We start from the raw sequence: 21,975 nt of genomic DNA on the forward strand, positions 1-21,975 counted from the left end.
ACTCTGATGATGTGACCAATTAACTTTATTTTTATTTTAATTATTCTGTTCTTCATTTTTGTTTGTTTAATTTCAGTTTATTCCATCTCAAATCATCAGAGGCTTCTTCTCCTCCATCTCTGATTTAGATTTTTATTATAAACTCTGGATATTTAAAAATACATCTTTAAAATCTTAGATTCATGAAAAACTTCCTGAGATTTTTAAAAATCAGAAGGCTGCAGCAGGTTTTTTCACACAATAAGATTTGAGGCTGTTTGAACATCAATATTTCAGTAACTATTAAAGATAAAAGTCTGACATTTTCACTGTTATTTCTAAATATGACTTTGATTTGCAGCATTTCTTTCAAATGCATTCAACTCCATCCAACCCACCATCCTCAAAGACAAGCTCACAGAGATGGGAGTGGATCCTTCCTGTGTTTCATGGATCACAGACAGGAAGCCACAGTTTGTCAGGCTGGGGAACTGTGTTTCTGGGACATTAATGAGTAGTACTGGGGCTCCACAAGGAACAGTCCTGGCTCCATTCCTGTTCACTCTGTATACATCTGACTTCAAATACAGCACTGATTCCTGCCACATTCAGAAATATTCTGATGACACTGCTACCGTGGCATGTATCAGAAATGGACATGAAGCTGGATACAGTGATCTGATAAGTGCCTTCAGTGACTGGAGTCACAAAAACTGCCTGCTACTCAACACCTCTAAGACAAAGGAAATGATCATAGATTTCCGCAGATCCAAACCCCCTCTTCAGCCAGTCAACACTTCGAGGTGGTGACATCATATAAATATTTCGGTGTCCACCTTGATAATAAGTTGGACTGGTCTACAAACGTAGACCTCATCTACAAAAAGGGCCAGAGCCGACTTTATTGCCTCAGAAGACTTCGATCACTAGACATCTGCAGAAAGATGCTGCAGATGTTTTATCAATCTGTGGTAGCAAGTGTCCTGTTTTATGCTGCAGTCAGCTGGGGAGGCAGTATAAAACAGAAGGATGCAAGGCGTCTGAATAAACTGATTAAAAAAAGCTGCTCTGTGGCTGGAATCAGATTGAACACATTGGAGGATGAGGTGGAGAGACGGGCACTGAGCAAGATGGAGGCCATTCTGACAAACATGGATCATCCACTTCACATCTGCCTCAATGAACAACGAAACATCAGTGGACGGCTCCTATCCCTGCGCTGCAAGACCGAAAGATTTAGGAAATCTTTCTTGCCATCAGCAGTCAGGCTATTCAATTCAAAATTAAACAGATAAGAACCTTGACAACTGAATTTCCCTTCAGGGATGAATAAAGTGATTCTGATTAGAACCAGTAGATCTAATAGTCTCCAGTTATGGAGGAGTTACATCTGAAAAATAACTGATAATTGTAGGATCCACCAGCCATTATTACACAGTGGAGCAGGACGAGAACAGATTTAACACCTTCACAGCCACAGTGGAGACGAGGCTTGCTTTGATCAGTGGAGCTGAGACACCAGGACACTGCAAGCAAGACGCTTTCCACATCTGATACAAGAGTGCAAGGTATGAAATCAGCAGGAGAGCATGAGACCAGGCGATACAGGACTTCCCCACACAGACCTCCACTCCAGGATGAAAACTAAGCTGGTCTAAACCGCCACTCACTATCTGGCCAACAAAGGGACCAAATGGCCACTAGTACACATTCTGACTGATTCCTGGGGAGCTCAGGAACCTGCATGACAACTTTAAAGACATTCCACTCACTGACAAGGAACTCTGAACTCAAATTTAGAACCAACAAAAACAAACATCCCACAATTCTGGTCTAAGCCAATTTTATATATATATATATATATATATGTATACATACAGGGATGGCTGGTATAAATGGGCTAAGCCCTCCCAGGCCAACACAAAAGATGAGAAAATTATTTTTCAAATAACTTACAACAGATTGTTTTAAGTTTAGGTGAAAACAAAGATAGCAACAGCACCAATCAATCAAAAGAAAAACATAGAATACCTCTAAGTGGGCTCATTTTTTTTACAGCCCCAGCAGATACAGTCCGCTTTCATTCATTTCATTCTTGTAAGTGATTGACAGGTATCATGTCCCGCCCCCGTGATTTACTGATCATTTGGGCTAACTTCAGGCAGCCCACAGGCCACTGACTTTTGACCAATAGCAGCAAGTTAACACAGCGGTGCTTTCATTCATTTCATTCTTGTAAGTGATTGACAGGTGTCATGTCCCGCCCCCTTGATTTACTGATCATTTGGGCTAACTTCAGGCAGCCCACAGGCCTTTGTGTCATACAACTGAGAAGAACCCAAGCGGCAGGCGTAGACGGGTGGATGAAATGAATAATGATTTAATGAAACCAGGATTAAATTAACAGAAAACTCTTAATAACTGTGACAGGAGGAAGCCATGGGGAAAAGAACATAAACTAAGCTAACCAAGGGTGGACCAGAAGGCCAAAAAAACTAATAATCAAAATTAAACTAAAATACAGGGAGAGAAACTCACAGGAGGTGCAAAGAATTGTCCATAGTCTGACGGGCGGCAAGATGGGCTGAACAGGCTGAGCCGAGGGAGAAACAAGATGAGGGCAGGAAAACAGGTAACAGTCCAAGGGGAAAATGAGTCCAGTAAACAGTATGCAGGAAACGGAGAGTGCTGTACAGGGTTTGGCGGAGTGCATCGTGGTCTGGCAGATGAACAAGGAGCATGGAGCAATGACCCAGCAGTGAGTTGTGCAGAGAGGCCGGCTCAAATACTGCAGTGATTGTTAATGGAGTTCGGCTGTGCTTCCTCAGCTGAGCTCCATTAGCCAGATCAGAGGGGCTGGCACCAGAGGAGTGTGACATTTTGACTCAGTGAGAAAAGGTTAAGTTATGGGGGGCGTTAGCATGAACGAGGTGGATTATTTGCTTTCATGTCCATTTTCCTCAATGTCTTTGGAGGAAAAGCTAGAAGTTAAGAGACTGGGATCACTTCGGCCGTCGATGTGAGCTTCTTTTCAAATAAGGTAGGCCCATGTTGACCTGTTAAAGGACTGTGACACCTTGTTTTTGCTGAGGTCATCTGTTGTACTGAAAGCGTGGGCAGTCGGAACACGTTTTGTTATATAGGCACTCTAGATAAAACTAGAGTGCCTATATAATGAGAGTGGCGACATGACTGGTCCAAAAAATTTTGGTCACGTGATCTATAGGAGCCATTTTGTTTCCAATTCATGAACGCCGGTTATGCCTGTTAACGTTGTTGACAACGCAGAGAGTAATTCTAGGTCTTTTTTGGTTTCATAAATACCTGAAAAATGACGGGCTGTTGTGCCTTTGGGTGCACAAATCGATCAGAGAAGAGATTACACATGTTTAGATTTCCCAGGAATAGTGAAAGAATGAAACTGTGGGAAAATGAAGTCCGGAGAGTGTGATGGAAACCGACTTCATCATGATTTTTGTGCCAGGTTAGTCCCATGTATGTACTTTCATGTTATGATGTATGGGTGAATGACAGAAAAGTTTGATGGGATTTTAGGCAGTTGTGGTTATTTTGACTTTGACCATTTTCATGCCTGGAGATGCATGAAATACGGGCCGCTGAAGTTTAACGGGGTAACCCGTTAAACTTCAGCGGCCCATCTGAGCTTCGACAACAGCCTCCCTGTTCATTCACATGATTTCCAATTCAACAAACAGCTGACAGTTTTCTGTTCCCTATTTTCTGTTTTCCGTCCAACCTACAGTCACTTATCAGCCTCATATGACCCGAACAGGCTCCGTGTTGTTCACCTGTTTCTGGGCTGTTAGCCGCCGTTAGCATGAGGATGCTGTTAGCCATATGCTAACAGCTGCAGCACCGTACAGGCGGACGGGAAAACGTATTTTACTAAATTGACCGAAGCTGAAAACTCGATGATAGAAACATTATACACCCATGGAAAGCTTAGAGTCTCATGAATCCGCCGGAACAACCCACTTTCAGAGGTGATTACCACAGCGGGTAATATAAACACATTTGTCCAACAAACAGCAAATAACGTAAACAGCACAACTCACCTTTGAAGGCTCAAAACTAGTCACAGATGAAAATATTCCACTAAAAACGGCCATGATCCAACCTTGGACATCCAGACAAAACAATCCAGTAAATTATTTTGTCCAAAACATGTCTTGAAATCGGTAAACAATCCATAGTTTTCGTGAATGTGCACCTCGCGCTGCGCGTCCCATATTGAGTGAATGGAAACAAAATGGCTTCAAATCCCCAGTTGTCGCCACTCTCATTATATAGGCACTCTAGATAAAACGAGCCTATTCTGCCCTCTACTGAGCTAAACAGAGTACTACAGCAGGTTAAAGCTTTGTTACACGAGAGAGGTGTCAAAAACTGGAAAAATGTGAAAAACTGGATTCTTTAAGGAGTAATTAAAATGCACACAAACGGGATTCTGTGATAAAAATCAAATAATGTTATTTTTCAGTCATTGATAAAAGTGTGAAATGGGGAATTTTGACTTAAATAAATGAAAATCCGTTACTTTTAGGGCCTCACTGACCGAGTTAACACAACGCTCACCAAGTCTGCGTCTGTATTTTGCAGTAAGGTGGAGTTAAATCTGGTTTCAGGGGTGAAAGTTTTTCAGATAAAACAGAAGTTTAGGGGAAGAATTACAGCCCAAAAATGAAAATGATTGAGGGTGAAATAGTGAAAAGTAACCAAAACACTGGGATAAATAATGATAAAACATGGATCGGTTTGTTTCATGAAAACCTGCCATCATGATTAAATCTCTGCACCTGGGAGCCAGAGTTCAACATTTCTCCGTTCATTTCAAGGATATTTACTGTCAATGCATTTCTGCAATAAAACTTTGTTGGCACTTCCAAAAACAACATAGTATAACAAAACAACACACAGCTGTACAAAAAGTATTAAATTTATATACAAGTAAATAGAACAAGTATTTTAAAAGTGTCATTTTTATAGTTTCTGAAAGTCTGCTGTACCTGAGGCGGGTCTATGAAAGCCAGCCAATCAGACGAGTGTGTCGGGAGCAGCCCCATTGACTGACATTTGTAGATGGCCAACGCTGAGCCCAGGAGGTTCCCCACCAGGTAGACCAGGCCCTGCAGCCACTGCTGACTGGAGCTCTCCAACAGCTTGAAGGCTGAGAAGCAGCAGAACAAAGACGTGAAGGGAACAGCAGGAGACTGAAACAGACTCTAGAAAGCCAGAAAGAAGCTGCAGACTCACTGGCAGACATGGACATGAGAGCCTGGATGGGCCTCCAGGCCATCATGCAGACCATCATGATGGGGAAGATGGAGATGGTGTTGCCCGACATGTACATGATGAACAGGTTCATGGGGATCTGCTTCAGGGGCCCCAGGGCCACATCCCAGCAGCGCTGCTCAACAGGAGGACCAAGGAGACTCGGGGTCATTCCAAGATTTTAAATTTATCTTCTCTCACATCTACACTCAGTACGGATCGGTTTTTGGGGAATTATAAACAAAAGAAATGTCCTCATTGAAGATCTGTGATGTTCCTCTACAGAAAGCTTCTGTTTTTACACATTTGTCACATTTAAATGTTCCAGATCATCAAATTAATTTCATTATGAGACAAAGATAACCCAAGAAAACACAAAATGCACTTTTTAGATGATTTCATTTATTGTTCAGTCCATCTTGTCCGATGTGGAAAAGTATCTGCCCCCTTATCTACCAAATGACCAAATTCATTCATCAGGTGGGTTCAGTTTCTCCATCCACACTCACATATGATTACTGCCAGGCTTGTTGAACCTAGACATCACTAAATAGAACCTGTCTTCATTGTGAAGTAGATAAAGGCTCTGAAAAAGCAGCACATGATGCCACGTTCTGAAGAGATTCAAGAACAAATGAGGAACAAAGTCATTGACATTCATCAGTCTGGAGGGTTTCAAAGCCATTGCTGAGGCTCTGGGACTCCAGAGAACCACAGTGAGAGACATTATCCACAAATGGAGAAACATGGAACAGTGGAGAACCTTCCCAGGAGTGGACCAACCACCAACATTTCTCCAAGAGCATCAACATCTAATTCAGGAGGTCACAGAAGAACCCAGAGGAACATCTAAAGATCTGTAGACCTCACTGGCCTACTGAACAAAAAGAACATAAGTTGTTATGGTATTTACAAAAAATATCTGGATGAGCTCCAAGACTTTAGGATAACATCCTGTGGACTGATGAGTCAAAGGTGGAACTTTCTGGAAGACATGGGTCTGTTCCATCTGGTGTGAAGCTAATACTGCATTCCACAAGAAGAACATGATACCAGCAGTGAAACATGGTGGTGGTAGTGTGATGGTTGGAGGACTTGGATGACTTGTCATCACTGATGGAGCCATGAATTCTGCTCTCTATCAGAAAATCCTCCTGGAGAACATCCACCATCAGTTCATGACCTAAAGCTCAACGCTAATGGTTTCTGCAGTCTTTGTCTTGCATTAGTGTTGAACTTTGAGTGGCTCAAAAACATCAGGGGGCAGATACTTTTTCACAGCACTGTATGATCATGAACATGCCAATCAAATTATTCTTTTTGACTTTGTTGTTTTTCACTGTCAGCATCACCGCTCCCCAAATCGAGGCGGCGCTGGACACAATGATTGACAGGTGTCGGTCCGGAGCTCCAGGCTCAAAGACGAGCGCTGAGGAGCTCAGATCTATTCTCACGCTGCCGGACAAACAGACGGCTGTCCAGATCTGTGGCCTCTACTCAAAGGTACAGTCGCTGTTCTGTGTGCGTCTCAAAGATTAACTGCTTTTTTTTGTTTGCGCTAACGGGCGCAGCGAAGAACTGTTGTCTTTTATGGCTTTGATACGGAGGTTATATATTCCCACTGTTAATATATTATAGAAGTCAAATATTTACTTTTCGCCAGAGGAACAGTCAGATCTGGTGACTTTAAAATGAGAAGCTGTCAGAGCTGCATGGGTTGGATTTAGTAGCAGGTCAAAGGTACAATATCAGCAACGTAAATGTGCCTGCTGGTTTTGTGTTGCTTGGACTAAAGACGATCTTTTTAATGGTGTCTTTTTGGGCTCCAGGAAGTCATGATGGGCATTTTCGTGTCTTCTGCTTCTCTAACTTTACCTTCTAGGGATGGATTAGCTCAGGCTGTAAAATCTGCAGTGCGTCAGTACAAATAAACAACAAATCAAGTGTGAAGAAGCATTTACTGAAGATGAACAACAACCACAGGACTTACAGTAAAAGCAGAATGAAGGAGGGATTTGAAGCTAACGAATCCGGTCAGGGCGGAAACACTCAAGTAGATCTGTCTGAGGTCCACGCTTTCATCCTAAAAAAAAAAAAGATTATTGGGTCAGATGTCATCAACAATCACTTTCACCATCAAACAATCTGCTAGTTGTTTTCTTGATTAACTGAGTAATGTTTTATGTGGTTGTTGTTTATCTTCAGTAAATGCTTCTTCACACTTGATTTGTTGTTTATTTGTACTGACGCACTGCAGATTTTACAGCCTGAGCTAATCTGCCATCCCTAGAAGTAAAGTTAGAGAAGCAGGAGACACGATCTTAAAGTTAAAACACATTTTTAGGAAATCTATGCAGAATGTTCTTCAGTTTTTAGTGGTTTTTCCTGCTTTAGACTCCTGCTGTTTCTGATCTCTCTATCTTTGTCTCCCAGCTGTTCGACAGGGAGGCTCGAGGCAGCCTGAGTGCAGAGGAGCTGTCCCACCTCATGGGGGCGCTGCTGGGCGTCCCTCAGCACCACACGGCCCAGCTGTACGCCGAGGCCTCCAGCCAGGGCCAGCTCACCGAAGGTTAGTGTGTCAGGACGTCTGGTACGATGTAATGATTTGTGGTGCCGGGTAACACCTCAGTACATGTGCAACCGCAAAGTTCCTCCTCCAGGAATGACCTCGACTACTTCCTGGTGGAAAACTGGTCAGAAAAATGCTGAGGAACACATTTTACTGTTAGAATAACCTGATCTGACATCTATGCTGATGGTGGTTTAATCACATTCAGAACCAGATTATTGTTTGTGGATCATAAATGAACAGAATCACAGAAGGAACATAAAAACACATTCATTATAAGTGGCAAACACAAATTTACTGTATGTAACTCCTGCAAAACTACATCAGTTCAGTAAGAATACAGCAGATACATGCACTAAATGCAGAAAAGTTCAAAGAACACTGAGCAGAAGGATTACAACATTTTGGGAAAAGGTCAGAGTATACACTACCATTCAAATATTTGGGGCCACTCAGAAATGTCCTATTTTTTTTTTAAAGAAATGCATTTTTTTCAATGAAGATAGCATTAAATGAATGATAAATCCAGTGTAGACATTGTTAATGTGGTAAATGACTATTGTAGCTGGAAATAGCTGATTTTTAATGGAATATCTCCATAGGGGTACAGAGGAACATTTCCAGCAACCATCACTCCTGTGTTCTAATGCTACATTGTGTTAGCTAATGGTGCTGAAAAGCTCATTGATGATTAAAAACCCTTGTGAAAACCCTAGCACATGAATACAAGTGTGAGTTTTCATGGAAAAATGAAATTGCCTGAGTGGCCCCAAACTTTTGAACAGTGGGGTACATGTGAGAAGATTATTCACACAAAAAAGAACAAATATTAATGAACTTTAGCTTTTTAATTGCTAAAAAGGTGACAGAGCAACCATCATAAAGTGGATAAGACAGATGAAGTGTAGCCTCCTACTGGAGAAATTCACTTCTATAATGAGGAACAAACAGTGAAGATACGATGAAGTTTGTGGACCCTTCAGAGTAGAGAAGGTTAGACTCATGGCCTTGTTTTAAGAGTGGACCCGTTTGGTGTTTGAGTGTTTTTTCATTTAGCTTTTTACAAACATCATCATTTTGTGTTTGAGTTCATCAGATCAGAGGCTTCAAGTGAAAACTCAGACCTTTAATTCTCTTGATTTCTTTTATCGATCGCTGGAATTTATTTTGCTAAGAATTGTATTTTCACCAAAAACACTCATGAAGCTTATAAAACAGTGTGACAAAGAAGAACCGTGGGGGTTGTCAGTATTTTCTGATGGAAAAGGAAACTGATATCAAGTCGCAATAATAATAATAAACTTTTGTTTCTGTAGCATCTTTCAATAGACAAAGTTACATTATGTCATAATCTGCAAACCATCTTCTCGTACTGAACCATACTGCACTACTATCACCTGAATAAGCTGTCCTATATTGCACTACCTCCACGTCATAGGATGATTTCTTTTTAAGTTATTTTTTGGCCTTTGTTGGCTTTATTAGATAGATTAGTTGAGAATCAGACAGGAAAGTCTGATTCTCCAACTTCATGTCGTTCTCCTATGAAGTGCGTTCATCGACTGTCAACATGATTTGTGAAGTAGAAAATTTGGATGAATTTAAGACCATCCTGAAGGAGGCTGGAGGAATCATATTAAAACTGTTCTTCACTCAATTTCCCATTTCAACACATTTTCTCACTAAGAGGCAGTTAAAGGGTAAACCTGCAGCAAAGGTCTGTGAGCTGGAATCGGAACCCACGCCACTGTGTTGGGGACTATAGTCCCTGTTTATGGGATCTGGACGCCCAGGTTGATTTTTATATATCTTATTTATCTTACTTAACACTATTCATATTTAAATTTAATTGTATGGCACCATTACAAAGCTGTGAGAGAAATGTCCTTTTGGTTCCTCTGTATGTTCTGGATATACAGACAAAAAACTATGCAACCTGAAAAAGACCAATAGCCAAGCATGAAAGTGTAGAAAAATGTTCCTGTGTCTTTAAAAGCTTTTCAAACTGAGAAGCTAACGGTCAGGAGGAGCTTCTTCCATAATGTTGGGGATAAAAATGGTCCTTCTTATGGTACGTGTCCACAGAGGTGTATTTTCTCGCGCTGAAACAAACCTTCAGTCCGGTTGAAGCGTCGGACCAACATGGCTGATTGGTCACAAACAAATTACTAAAACAGTTCAGTGAAAAGTATTTCTGAAAGCATTTTAGGTGAGAAATAAGCTGCTGAATTTGTCCTTGTTTAGTTCAACAACGACTAGTTTAGACGTTTTGTGAAAGCTGGCCAAGGTGTTGAACCTCCACTCCCCCATGAACAGACTTGGCATCAAGTAAAGCTCACGTCTATTTTATTGCGACGCGCTGCAATGTAGCTTAAAACGCACATTAAAAAAACTTTAGCCAAACAACTGAACTAGCTGTTGTTAAAACCAGGACAGATTCGGTTCTGCTTCACTTCCTCGAAGCAGAAAGAGTGTGTGTGTGTGTGTGTGTGTGTGTGTGTGTGTGTGTGTGTGTGTGTGTGTGTGTGTGTGTGTGTGTGTGTGTGTGTGTGTGTGTGTGTGTGTGTGTGTGTGTGTGTGTGTGTGTGTGTGTGTGTGTGTGTGTGTGTGTGTGTGTGTGTGTGTGTGTGTGTGTGTGTGTGTCCCCCCCGCTGGGGACTTTGACCTGACTATTTGCTATAAAGGTGGGGACTTGTCTTACGGTGGGGACCTAAAATGAGGTCTCCACGGGTGGCAACACCGTTTTCTTGGCCATATTGTTGTTAATAAAAAAATGTGAAAGTGCAAAAACGTTTGTTTAGGGTTAGGCATTGATATGGTGATGGTAAGGGTTAGGAGTTAGATATGAATGGGAGTCAATGGTAAGTCCCCACCGGTATAGAAAAACAAACATGTGTGTGTTCTTGTACTTGCTACATGATGAGTACCATTTTCTGCATTTAACTATCAAAGTGAGGACATTTTTACTAAGTGAGGACATTTTGGCCGGTCCTCACTTTGAAACAGCCATGTTTGAGGGTGAAGACTTGTTTTTAGAGAACAGGTATGAATTGAGGTTTGGTTAGGGTAAGGATTAAGTTTAGGCAATCAGTTGTGATGGTTAGGGTAAGGCTCTAGGAAATGCATTACACCTATGGATGTCCTCACTAAGATAGAAGTACAAACATGTGTGTGTGTGTGAGGACCTTTTGTGCCTTTTTTTAATTCCTCGTAATAAATGTTGATCCAGATGCTGTCAAAGGACTCGAAGCCATGAAGTGTCTTATTTATAAAACCTCCTTTTGTTTGAGCATGTTCTGTTTTTTATAAGTGCAAAAAGAAACCAAACACTCTGTAAATGTAGACGTTTATTGTATGGAAGTGAATTCTTACATTACTGTGTGAGTATTGTTTAATAATTAAACTGTGAATTATTTTAAGCGGGTTTTGCTGGGTCTTTTTTTGATTACGACTTTTCAACCAGCTGTTTCTCTCATTTGTCCACCGATGATCTAAAATCGATGAATTCTTTACGCTGTTTCACTTCTCCTTGAGGACTATCGTCCAGTACAGCCACATCTCTCCACCTTGTCTCGTTTCTTGGTAACTTTAGCTTCTCTTTTCTTCTCCACCTTGTGCCTTTTCATCGGACTTGACCTGAAAGCATCATCTTCCGTCCCCACCTCGTCCATCGATGGCTCATTTAGCCTCTCTTCTGAAGCCACACATTGCTGCCGCTTTCTCTTCATTGGACTCAAGCTTCCACTTTCTGACCTTAAATCTGATGCTTTAGTTTCCAGGTTCAGAACTTCCAGGTTCTCTGTATTCAGTGTTTGCCTCCCCTGAGAGAACACAATTGAACAAACAAGTGCTACTAGTAGAAATTTACAGTCTGGAACTCATGAAACACAGACTTTTAAAAAGAATTAAGCAGCTGAAGCTGATCTATCCTCAGTAAATTCACAAAGCCATTTAATTATCACCATCTGCACCAGTTACTCTGCTTTTAATCTTAAGTGGAATATTTCATTGTCACGTCTAATCGTATTTTACGATTTCAGAATCATTGGCGGTACGAATTCTTACTTTAAACCGCTTGAAATGAGGGTTATTGCATTTGTAATTTTACCAAAATAAAGGATCTGAGCAGTTCCCACAACACAGCAAAGCAACAAAACAGTGAGAAAACTCTTATCCTGTTACTACCTCGTGTTCGAAGGAGTCCAGGAAGTCGATGTTCAGGAATGAGTCCACCTGGTGGAAATAGACGGAACACAATAAACAAGCTGCAAATGTACTTTAATGAACTTTTATATTTCAATTAGCTTGGATAAAAAGAACTGAACAGGGAAAGAAAGGTAAAAGTGAGAGTAAATGTACCTTAAATACTTTAGAACCTGAAATTATTTGACTTTCAATGCATAAATGCCAAGTAGAAGTTTTTCTTTGCTGATCTACTTTTGTATATTTTCCTGTCATGCTTTAGTTAATAATAATTATAGTAAATGCTGAAGTGAATTAAAAAAAAATACAGAGGCATAAAATGACAACATCACACAGGAAGAAAGAAAATAGAATTAGAAGTCAACCCAAACAAAAACACAGAGAATATATTAAAGTTAAAGAGAGAAAGAAAACAAAATCATCTTTGGAGACATTTAAGCTCTTCTTTACTACAGTATTTGAGTAATTATGCTCTTAAACTGTTGGTTAAATCCAGCTGAAGACGGAAAAATTCACATCATCGTGACTATAAAAGCGACCATAACGGAACAGGTTTACCATTTTTATTCTGAAAACCAGTTTTAGCTTTAGGTTTACGTACGTTTTCGACAAAGTCTTCGTCGCTGCACAACTCGTCCATATACTCCAGAAACGACTTGTTTGTTATCTCTGGCTCTCCACACTCCTCGGTTTCTTTTGCTTCCACATTTTCTTGGATCTGAGTAAAGAGCAAACAGGAAGTTGACTGCGTTAGCTTTGCAGAACAAATTTAAAAGAATGATTAATGATTCCAGTGTTAGCTTAGGTGTTTGTTTAGGGATTTATAGGTTAATTATCACAAGGTTGTTGGTGATTTCAGATGGAATCACCTTCTGAGTGACATTAGACACATAATATTGGTGTTTTACATGTTAACATAGAACTGGGCACCTCAGGACAGAGGGAGTCCATGATCGTCATGACCTCTTCCAAGGCCTTCTCAGCCAGTTGGTCTTCATCCAACACTGATCCTTGAGAAACCTTTTTGCTTCTCTTGTTTTTACGTTTTTTATGTTGTTTTACCTCAACAGGCATAACATTAGTCTGCGGGTGTCCTGTAAAGGAAGATGGAGAGTTTTAAAAAAAGATGACAATAACTTCCTCCAGTCTTCTTCAGAGGAAAATGGGTGAACATTCCCATCAAGAGTCTGAAAACACAACTAAATGTGGATGTTTTGCAGGTATTTAGTTGTAAACTGAAGCTGGATAATCTGATGTTGAAGCATCAAAGTTTGTGATATCAATTATGAGCCAAAATCCTCATTTAGTTGTCATTTTAGATCAACTCTTGACCTCTGACCTTGTGTCATCTGTTGCCTCCAAGATGTTGGTGTTAGATTTAACGGCTGGCTGTATTGTTGAGATGTGCTCCAGAGCCTGTGAAGAAGTCAGACACAATCAATACAGAGCTGTGAGAAACTATTTGCCCCCCTGCAAATTTGTTCTATTTTATTTGTCACACGTAAATGTTCCAGATCATCAAACTAATTTTAATCTAAGACAAAGATAACCCAACAAAGCACAAAATGCAGTTTTTAAATGACGATTTCATGGACTGAAGGAAAACCACTGTCCACTTCATCTTGCCCTATTGTGAAAAAGTAATTGCCCCCTTTAGCTACCAATCTACCAAATGACCAAATTCATTCATCAGTTGGGTTCAGTTTCTCCATCCACACTCACATATGATTACTGCCAGGCTTGTTGAACCTAAACATCACTAAATAGAACCTGTCTTCATTGTGAAGTAGATAAAGGCTCTGAAAAAGCAGCACATGATGCCACGTTCTGAAGAGATTCAAGAACAGATGAGGAACATTCAGTGGACCAACAACCAACATTTCTCTGAGAGTGTCGACATCTAATCCAGGAGGTCACAGAAGAACCCAGAGGAACATCTAAAGATCTGCAGACCTCACTGGCCTCAGTTAAGGTCTGTCTACATGATTCCACAATAAGGAAGACTCTGGAAGAAATGGATCCATGGGAGAGTTGGAAGGATCAAACCACTACTGACCAAAAAGAACATAAAGGTTCATCTGGTATTTACAAAAAATATCTGGATGAGCTCCAAGACTTTAGGATAAGATCCTGTGGACTGATGAGTCAAAGGTGGAACTTTCTGGAAGACGTGGGTCTGTTCCATCTGGTGTGAAGCTAATACTGCATTCCACAAGAAGAACATGATACCAGCAGTGAAACATGGTGGTGGTAGTGTGATGGTTGGAGGACCTGGACGACTTGTCATCACTGATGGAGCCATGAATTCTGCTCTCTATCAGAAAATCCTCCTGGAGAATATCCACCATCCGTTCATGACCTAAAGCTCAACACTAATGGTTTATGCAGCAAGACAAAGACCCAAAGACCACCAGCAAGTCCACCTCTTGAGTGGCTCAAAAGAACTAAATGAAGGTTCTGGAGTCAAAGTCTGGACTTGGATCTAATTGAGATTCTGTGACAAGACCTTAAAAGGACAGTTCATGATCTAAAACCATCTAATGTGACTGAATTCAAACTATTCTGCAGAGAAGAGTGGAGCAGAATTCCTCCATGGTGATGGAAAAGACTGATCACAAGCTGGAACAAACATTTAACTGCAGTTGTTGCTGCCAAATTGGTTATTAGGTTCAGGGGGCAATTACTTTTTCACAGAGTGATACAGGTTTGTGGGTTATCTCTGTCTAATATTCAGAAAATATTAGTTTGATGATCTGGAACACTTAAGTGTGAGAAATGTGCAACAATAGAAGATTTCTGTACTTCTTCTCAGTATTGTGTCGATTTACAGTATGTATGTAGTATTTGTTCCTTACAGGTTTGTGCTGCTGCTCTGATGAACAGGAACCATCTGTGGTGGACATAAGCACCACTGAGGATGGTTCGGATCTTCTGGTCTGAACCAGAACTCTGCTGGGTTGCTGATGGGAACCAGCAAACAGGGGCTGAAGGCAATCCTGGACTGAAGTGAAGGGAAGACGGAGCTCATCCTGACGGGGACTTGAGGGGAAAAGGGGCCACATAAGAGCCTCGGTAAAAGAGGAGTTCCAGGACCGGTTCCTGCCACAGCGAGGTTGCCTCTGTTGTGTGGTTGCATTTCAGGTGTAGAAGTCATTCGTGGATCCATCTGTGATCTCAGCATTCTTCCTCTGGTAACTGTCAGAGAAAGATGAGAGAATTTTAAATGTAGCGGGTTAGAGGAACATGTTGAGGATCTTTAAAATGGGTCTGAATATTTCATACTACTGGACTTTGCCATCTGTTAGTGAGACTTTCTGTTTAAATCCAGCTGCTCTCATGGATATTTAAGGAACATTTCATGCTTGAGATGCTCCTGAAGAACCATTTGTTCAGAGATTAAGCTGATGGAGGAACCTTTAATAACCTGAAAGAGGTTCTGAGATGAACGTTGACACTTTATACCTGAATTTACATTTTAATGTAATTGTGTACATCACAATATTTCAACTTATCATACTTTTCATTTACTAAACATACACTCTAATAATAATAATGATGATGATAATAGTAATAATTATTATTATTATAAAATTAATTATTATTAATTATTATTTAGAAATTCTTATTGTTATAATAAAATAGCAATAACTAATGATAATAATACTCATTATTGTTAGTATTAGTAGTAGTATATAATGTAAAACGAATTATTATTAATTAATATTTGTTAATGTATTACGATTGTTAATAGGAATAATTACAACAACAACAATAACAATAATAAAAATATTAAGATTGCAACTTACCATAAAGGGAATTACGGCGGAAAGGATTAGAATTCTTTATTTTAGCCCAACAGGAAATCATAATAATAATGATAATAATAATAATAATGTAGTACCAGTGTAATATGATGATATAATATTTATTAAACCTATACAATTTAATACTGCTTTTATTACTCTTCCTATTATTATTATTATTATTATTATTATTAATAATAATAATAATAAAGATGGTGTGATGTCAGTAATAACAATAGTAATGATAAAATTACTAATTATTATATTAACATTATTTTTAGTTGTAGTAGTACTTGTAGTTGTAATCATATTATTATTATTATTATTATATTATTATTGCTAACAATATTTATTATTATTATTGTTATTATATTATTATTAGCATTATTATTGCTAACAATATTTATTATTATTATTGTATTGGTAACATTATCATTAATAACATTATTAAATAGCTATTTTTGTGTTATTATTGTTATTATTATTACTATGGTAACATTATCATTGCTAGTAATATGTATCATTAAATATTTATTGTTATCATTACTATTATCATTAATATTATTATTAACCAACATGTTCCTCCACAGTGAGGATGATGACGTTTCCTTGAGTCTCTTCTATTTCTCAGACTGTCCACTGAGCAAACACACAAAAGCAAATAAACACGGTCTTCTTGTCTGATTTAGAAAAAGCTAAAAACGTCATGTCTTTTATTAAAGTTTAGAAATAAGTTTCATTTTAGCTGTGGACCAAACTCTCAGCGGTGGCTTTTAAGGACGACGATCAAATAGTTTCAAAACCAATGGATGGAAGTGAATAAATCATCACATGCTGCTTTTATTATTCTGTTTTCATGAACTGACAGAGAAACTCCAGGCCAGAAAAAACAAGGATTCTCTTTGATCTGTCCAGAAAAACTACATCTGTGTTTCTAAAGGCTTCAGCCTGGAGCTCAGCTGCAGGAATCATTCAGTATTTATTGACTCAGTCTTTAAACAAATGGAGTAAAAGAGCAGAGAAGAAATAAATATAATGAATAAATCCCATCGATCCTATAGATCTTCAGTTACAATAGTTTATATACTAACCTTTACTGTCTTGTGTGTTGGACTCTGAAATGTTGAATTAGCAGCACTTCCTGTATCACTTTTAGCTGTTATCCCTCTTAACTGAAATCTTTTAATTGCTCTTATTGTTCATTCTTGTCCTTTTAGCATTTTAAATATATTTCTCATACAGTCATATGTTTGTATTTTGTTGCTATTTGATTTTTTAAAACAACCATTGTGGATTTTAAATAAAAAATGAGTGAATAAATGTGCAGTTTAAATAACAGAATGACTTCATATGGATTAGACTGAACTTACAAGCTTCTGTTGTCCCTGGTTTCTTTAATGTGTCGTACTTTTTAAGTCACACATATTGAATGAATATTAAATGGATCGCTTCCATTAAATGACTGCTTTATGATGCATTCACACCACAGACCTTATAATGATCTCCTGGAAAAGTTTCTAATTCATCGTCATCACAGCATCGAAAATCCATGTGAAAAAGTCATAAACGTTTTTGATTTTTCCTGAAGCTAATGTTTTAACTATCAGAGCAAACGATAGAAATAATGCATGCTGTATTTTATGTGCTTACCTTTCTAGCTGCAGATGAGGAGTGAAATACTGTGCTCATAGATGAATTGAAATCAAAACAGTCTTCAAGTTTAAGAGTTTTGAACGTAAACATTCCAAACTTCATAAAATATCAAGAGTTTATGATGCTTTTTTATGACCAAACTTTTCAGGAAGTTTTGTTGGTAAAAATTACTCTACTTTACTTGTGCAATGAACTATTATTCTATGGCATTTTTCAGACCACATTTTATACTCTGATGTTTTCTTGAATAACAAACTATTTGACAATATACTGCACTGTGACATTTTTGAACCACGTCATACATGACAATTTTAGGCAACATCCCATCATTTTGCGCTTTTTGAACCACATAATAATCTATGTTTTTTTTTTGCCGACATGCTATACTATGAACTACAGGCCATACTGTGTTATTCTTGAAAAGTAAACTATACTTTGACATTTTCTGAACTACATCCTGTACTATGGCGTTATACATAGAGTGCTTTGGTTACATGTTGATTTATAATCTCCATTTTTTCTGTTTTGTTTTTTGACAGGATTACCACAGACCTGAGCATGAACACCGTTGACACCCACCTGAGGAGACTCTGCCTGAGATCTTCAGGCTGCTTGGTCTTTCTGCTCCAGAACATCTTCATCAACTACGTCTTCTTTTGAAGAGGCCCTCAGATGCTGCAGCCTCTGACCTTAAGGAGGAGCTGCTACTTTCACTCTGTAACCAGACGACGGTTATTTTAAAGACCCAGCTCCTGGCGGCTTTGAATGAAAATTTAACATCAAAACAGAACTACAGACAGTTAAATCTGAGCTGTCGGTCAGTATTTCAAACATCAAGTCTGACCCGGGTGCCCTACACCATCTAAGGAATGCTGAGTCCATCTTTCCAAAGACGACAACCTTTTAGGGTGAAATATCTTCTCTGATTGGCCTCAACCTGTTGAACCCTTAGGTCTCTCTCCCATAATTAAGCTTAGCTACAAAGATACAAGTAAATAAAGTGAAAGAAAGTTTGCATTTCTGGAAATTTAAGGATCACAGAGGGCTAACGAGTAGAGAACTTTATTGTCCAGTTGAACCTCTGCTGGTTTACACATCCAGTGACTCTACTTTTAACATGAAGAAACACCTTGAGGTACGTTTTGTTTTTGTGCGGCTAAAGGAAAAATGCTTGCAGGTCTAGTAGGGAGCTAAACCAAACTGCCAACTGACTGCAGATCAGCCTGTTAGCGTTAGCGGCATTATAACTTCCTTGCAAAGGAAGGCTAACTAACAAACCAGTGGAAAGTTTCGAACAGAACTTTGATTGCTGTGAAAATTGCAGGAAAAAAACTGGTGTTTACTGTTGTTACCAGACAAACTGTCACTTTGCTTTTGTCTTTTGCTTGCTTTTTGTCACAGAATTACAACTTGTATCTCTTTTGCAGTTACTATGTTTAAAGTGTTTAGAGTGACAGCAATGCATCTGTGAAGCTCAGTTGTGTTGGTGTTCTGTGCAGTCCAGCCTTTAGGAAGCCAAAAAGCTTGTCCTGTTGTTCCTCGCTATCCAGCTAGAAAGGCATCTGGCAACAAGACTCCTGATGAATCCAGGTAGAACATTTGCCACCAAGTACATCCTGAGGGCAACCCAAAGTAGAGAAACAATAATTTCTGGAACTCAGGAATTCTTTCAAAACACAGCCAAAAAATGTTCTGTCCACTGATAATATTACTAACAAAGGCCCGAAGTGAATCTTTTCTGAGTCAGTCTGCAATGATGAGAAAACAGGAACCTTAACCACAAATCCTGCTCAGCTCCCTTTGACTAGATGAAGTCCACCAGTCTTGCTTCCTCTGCAGTGCGCTCAGTGACAGCCTGCATATGGAGAAGAACTTCCTCAGTGACGGCACCCCGCCTTGGCACTCTGTAAACGGACTTCAGGGTTCCTTGGAGCAGACTTCTGGCTTCATTAGTCCAGACAGCGAACCTCTTGCCATACCTTTTAAACAACAAAATCATCAAAGATAAATAATTCCTTTGCCCATCATTCACATCTCACCATCTTATTCGTTTTGTGTTGTTCATCTTAATGTGTGTTATCGTTGTTGTTTAGTTTAGGTTAATAAATGTACACAAATATAAGTTCAGTGCCTCAATTGTTTTGTTGTTCACATTTTGGTCCCTAACTTGTATAGATTCCAGCTACCTCAATTTTATCCCTAACCTGTCAGGCTAAATAATTCCCTTTATAATTCCTGAAGCTCTTCTTGACAGCACAACAAGAAGTGTTTCATAACTAATTATTATATTTGTCTAATCTAAATACTTCTCTGGTCGAATATCAGGTAGACGATGTAATAATTCTGTATAAAACCCTGAACCCCATTTGAGCAAACATAAATCCTACATTAATATTGGTGGAGAAACATTATCAATAATCTTACAGTTATAATTGATGGAAAACCTATTTAACCCTTACAAACATATGAAGAAATCCTACATAATACAGAAGTCATGAAGTGATATTTTCTGACCCACATGTAGCTGCAAGTCACAATAATAAAAAACCTATAAAATCCTTTATCATGGGAAATACTTGATCACAAAAAGGAAAAGAAAGTTATTTTCATTGAACTGTCATAACTGGTAAATATAGCAGAAACTGTTTTAAAGATTTTATGATTTGAGATGAAATAACTGGTAGTTTTGTAAAACGGATTATTTCATCCATCATTTTATTTTCATTCAGCTGTTTTCATGTGTCAGTTTTCTGTGGTAAAGGAATATTTTAATATTCAATCAGGAAAATGGAGAGTAAAGGAACTTTGTGAAAGCATTTTTCTGTTTGTTTTTTAGTTGAATTAAACTATTAAACTTTACTGGATGATTATTTGGAGCATCAATCAAACAATTTATTCATTCCAAAAATACAAGCTGAAAACTGTGAATACTGATCTATTTACTGTTCATGTTGATTATCTGCTGTACACAGACTGATACCAGCACCGTCAACATTTCACACTTTTATTGTGTTAAGTTTGAGTATTTATGTGTAAAAACAATCATCAGTTTCCCCTCAGGGATCAATCAAGTATTTCTGATTCTTCTAATCAAATTCCAAAAGAAAGCTGTGGTTGTTAAAACTGTGTAAATATGAGAGTGAAGTATTCATGTGTTTATATACTGAGGTTTTGTATTTTACATTTGATGCTCCTCCTTTTCACCTTCTGAAGTCTGATTTCTGCACAGATTTCTGTTTCATGAAGGTAACAACATGAAAAATGGTTCAGTCCCAAACTTCTGCATTTGTATTGTAAAAAAATGTTTGAAATTGTGATTATGTCTGTGAACAAAATTCATATAAATGTTGGTGAAAGTCAGAAATCTCTCATCTGCTCTCAGTTTCCAGTTTTTATCCTCTGCATGATTTCAAAATGTATAAAACTCACCTAAAGTTATTACTGATGCATTAACGTGTTGTAGGATCGACCAGCCACCATTATACAGTGAAACAGGACAAGAGCAGATTTAACACCTCTGCAGCCACAGGATAGAGACGGGCTCTCCTTTTGATCAGCGAAGCGAGAGGGACACCAGGACACCACGCCAGATTTGGGACATGTCTGGCATGGGGGTGCAAAGCACCAAGTCAGCAGGAAGCGAGGCCAAAAGCTGACTTATAAGGTTCCGTCAATTTTCGCCTGAAATTTCTACTGAAGATGTACAGAAAGTAAATTGAATGCTGTTCTTGAACTGTTTTGGAGTACAGGTATGGTTGGGGTCTCCTTTGAAAGCAGACAACCTGAATTTTCACCCAGTGCAGTCAGAATTACTCTAGGTGCTACTGGCACAGAGCATTTTATGTTGGAACACACTGAATTAGGATGACTTTTATTCTCGCCTAAATTTTTTCCCTAATAAAACACCTGAAAATAAGTGTGGCAGCACTGTGAGAGCTTGAAAACGCAAAAAGGCAACAGCCTGGGGTCTTACATAGTTCAGGTCAAAATTTCAGAACAATACTACAGAAATGAGTGTTTCACACATGTATTTGTACTGCTATGGCCAGGCGCTGTCAATTTGGACACCGTCTGTACATCCTCTGCACACCCTGGGCAAAATGGTATATGTTCGTTTTTCAGCCCGTTTTCACATTATTTTCACTCCAAAAACTCATAAAGAACCAAAAAGGCACTTCAGTGTGGATCAGACGCAGATACTGGGAGGGAGACAGAGAGGGAGACAGAGAGGCTCCTTCTGCAGTCAGAGCCAAGGTGTGAAATGTCACACAACCAAGAGGCTCAGCAGAGGCTCTATTTATAATCCTGCTATTCAGCAGGCTCATTGGCTACCAGCCCTGTCAGTCAAACGTTTCCTCCGACGTGATTTGCTAAGAATTTACTGACGAAATGAGGTAGATCCAGATCGGTCAGTCTTGGCTAATTATAACACTTGATCCGTTTTGATTATTTAAACCTTTGAATATCAAACATCTT

At 39.0% G+C, this 21,975-nt stretch overlaps 2 protein-coding genes and 1 long non-coding RNA gene across 7 annotated transcripts in view; all 3 read right to left on the reverse strand.

Moving 5' to 3' along the window:
- Positions 1-21,975, reverse strand: part of LOC127532461 (uncharacterized) — a 295,805-nt gene that overhangs the window by 163,971 nt on the left and 109,859 nt on the right. The gene's annotated exons all lie outside the window — the stretch shown is intronic.
- The window catches only part of LOC127532455 (NUT family member 1-like), a 113,703-nt gene that overhangs the window by 79,442 nt on the left and 12,286 nt on the right, over positions 1-21,975 (reverse strand). The window contains exons 1-3 of one of the 5 annotated variants that reach the window (XR_007939898.1): positions 12,645-12,763; positions 12,026-12,073; positions 11,026-11,661 (exon numbers count right to left, since the gene is read on the reverse strand). The exons of 1 other annotated variant lie outside the window; for it this stretch is intronic. Coding sequence is in view for 1 of the 4 variants with exons in the window: in XM_051944178.1 (XP_051800138.1) it covers positions 12,026-12,073 (48 nt within the window). In the remaining 3 variants the exon portion in view is untranslated. Of the gene's footprint in view, positions 1-11,025; positions 11,662-12,025; positions 12,074-12,644; positions 12,764-21,975 lie in introns of those variants that run through there. 3 more of the 5 variants (XR_007939897.1, XR_007939896.1, XM_051944178.1) reach the window with 3 other exon arrangements.
- On the reverse strand, positions 4,923-5,458 carry LOC127532456 (ER membrane protein complex subunit 4-like). Its single transcript, XM_051944183.1, has 2 exons — positions 5,254-5,458; positions 4,923-5,167 (listed from the first exon to the last, which is right to left on the reverse strand). Exons 1-2 carry the CDS (start codon positions 5,441-5,443, stop codon positions 4,938-4,940), a joined length of 420 nt encoding a protein of 139 aa, XP_051800143.1. The 5' UTR covers positions 5,444-5,458; the 3' UTR covers positions 4,923-4,937.

The sequence above is a fragment of the Acanthochromis polyacanthus genome, chromosome 23 (assembly GCF_021347895.1).
Source record: "Acanthochromis polyacanthus isolate Apoly-LR-REF ecotype Palm Island chromosome 23, KAUST_Apoly_ChrSc, whole genome shotgun sequence".
NCBI lineage: Eukaryota > Metazoa > Chordata > Actinopteri > Pomacentridae > Acanthochromis > Acanthochromis polyacanthus.

Coding starts and splice junctions, on each gene's coding strand:
- LOC127532456 (XM_051944183.1), bottom strand. CDS start 5,443: ATGACCCCGAGTCTCCTTGGTCCTCCTGTTGAGCAGCGCTGCTGGGAT. Junction 5,168..5,253: donor TCTCATGTCCATGTCTGCCA/GTGAGTCTGCAG, acceptor GCTGCTTCTCAG/CCTTCAAGCTGTTGGAGAGC.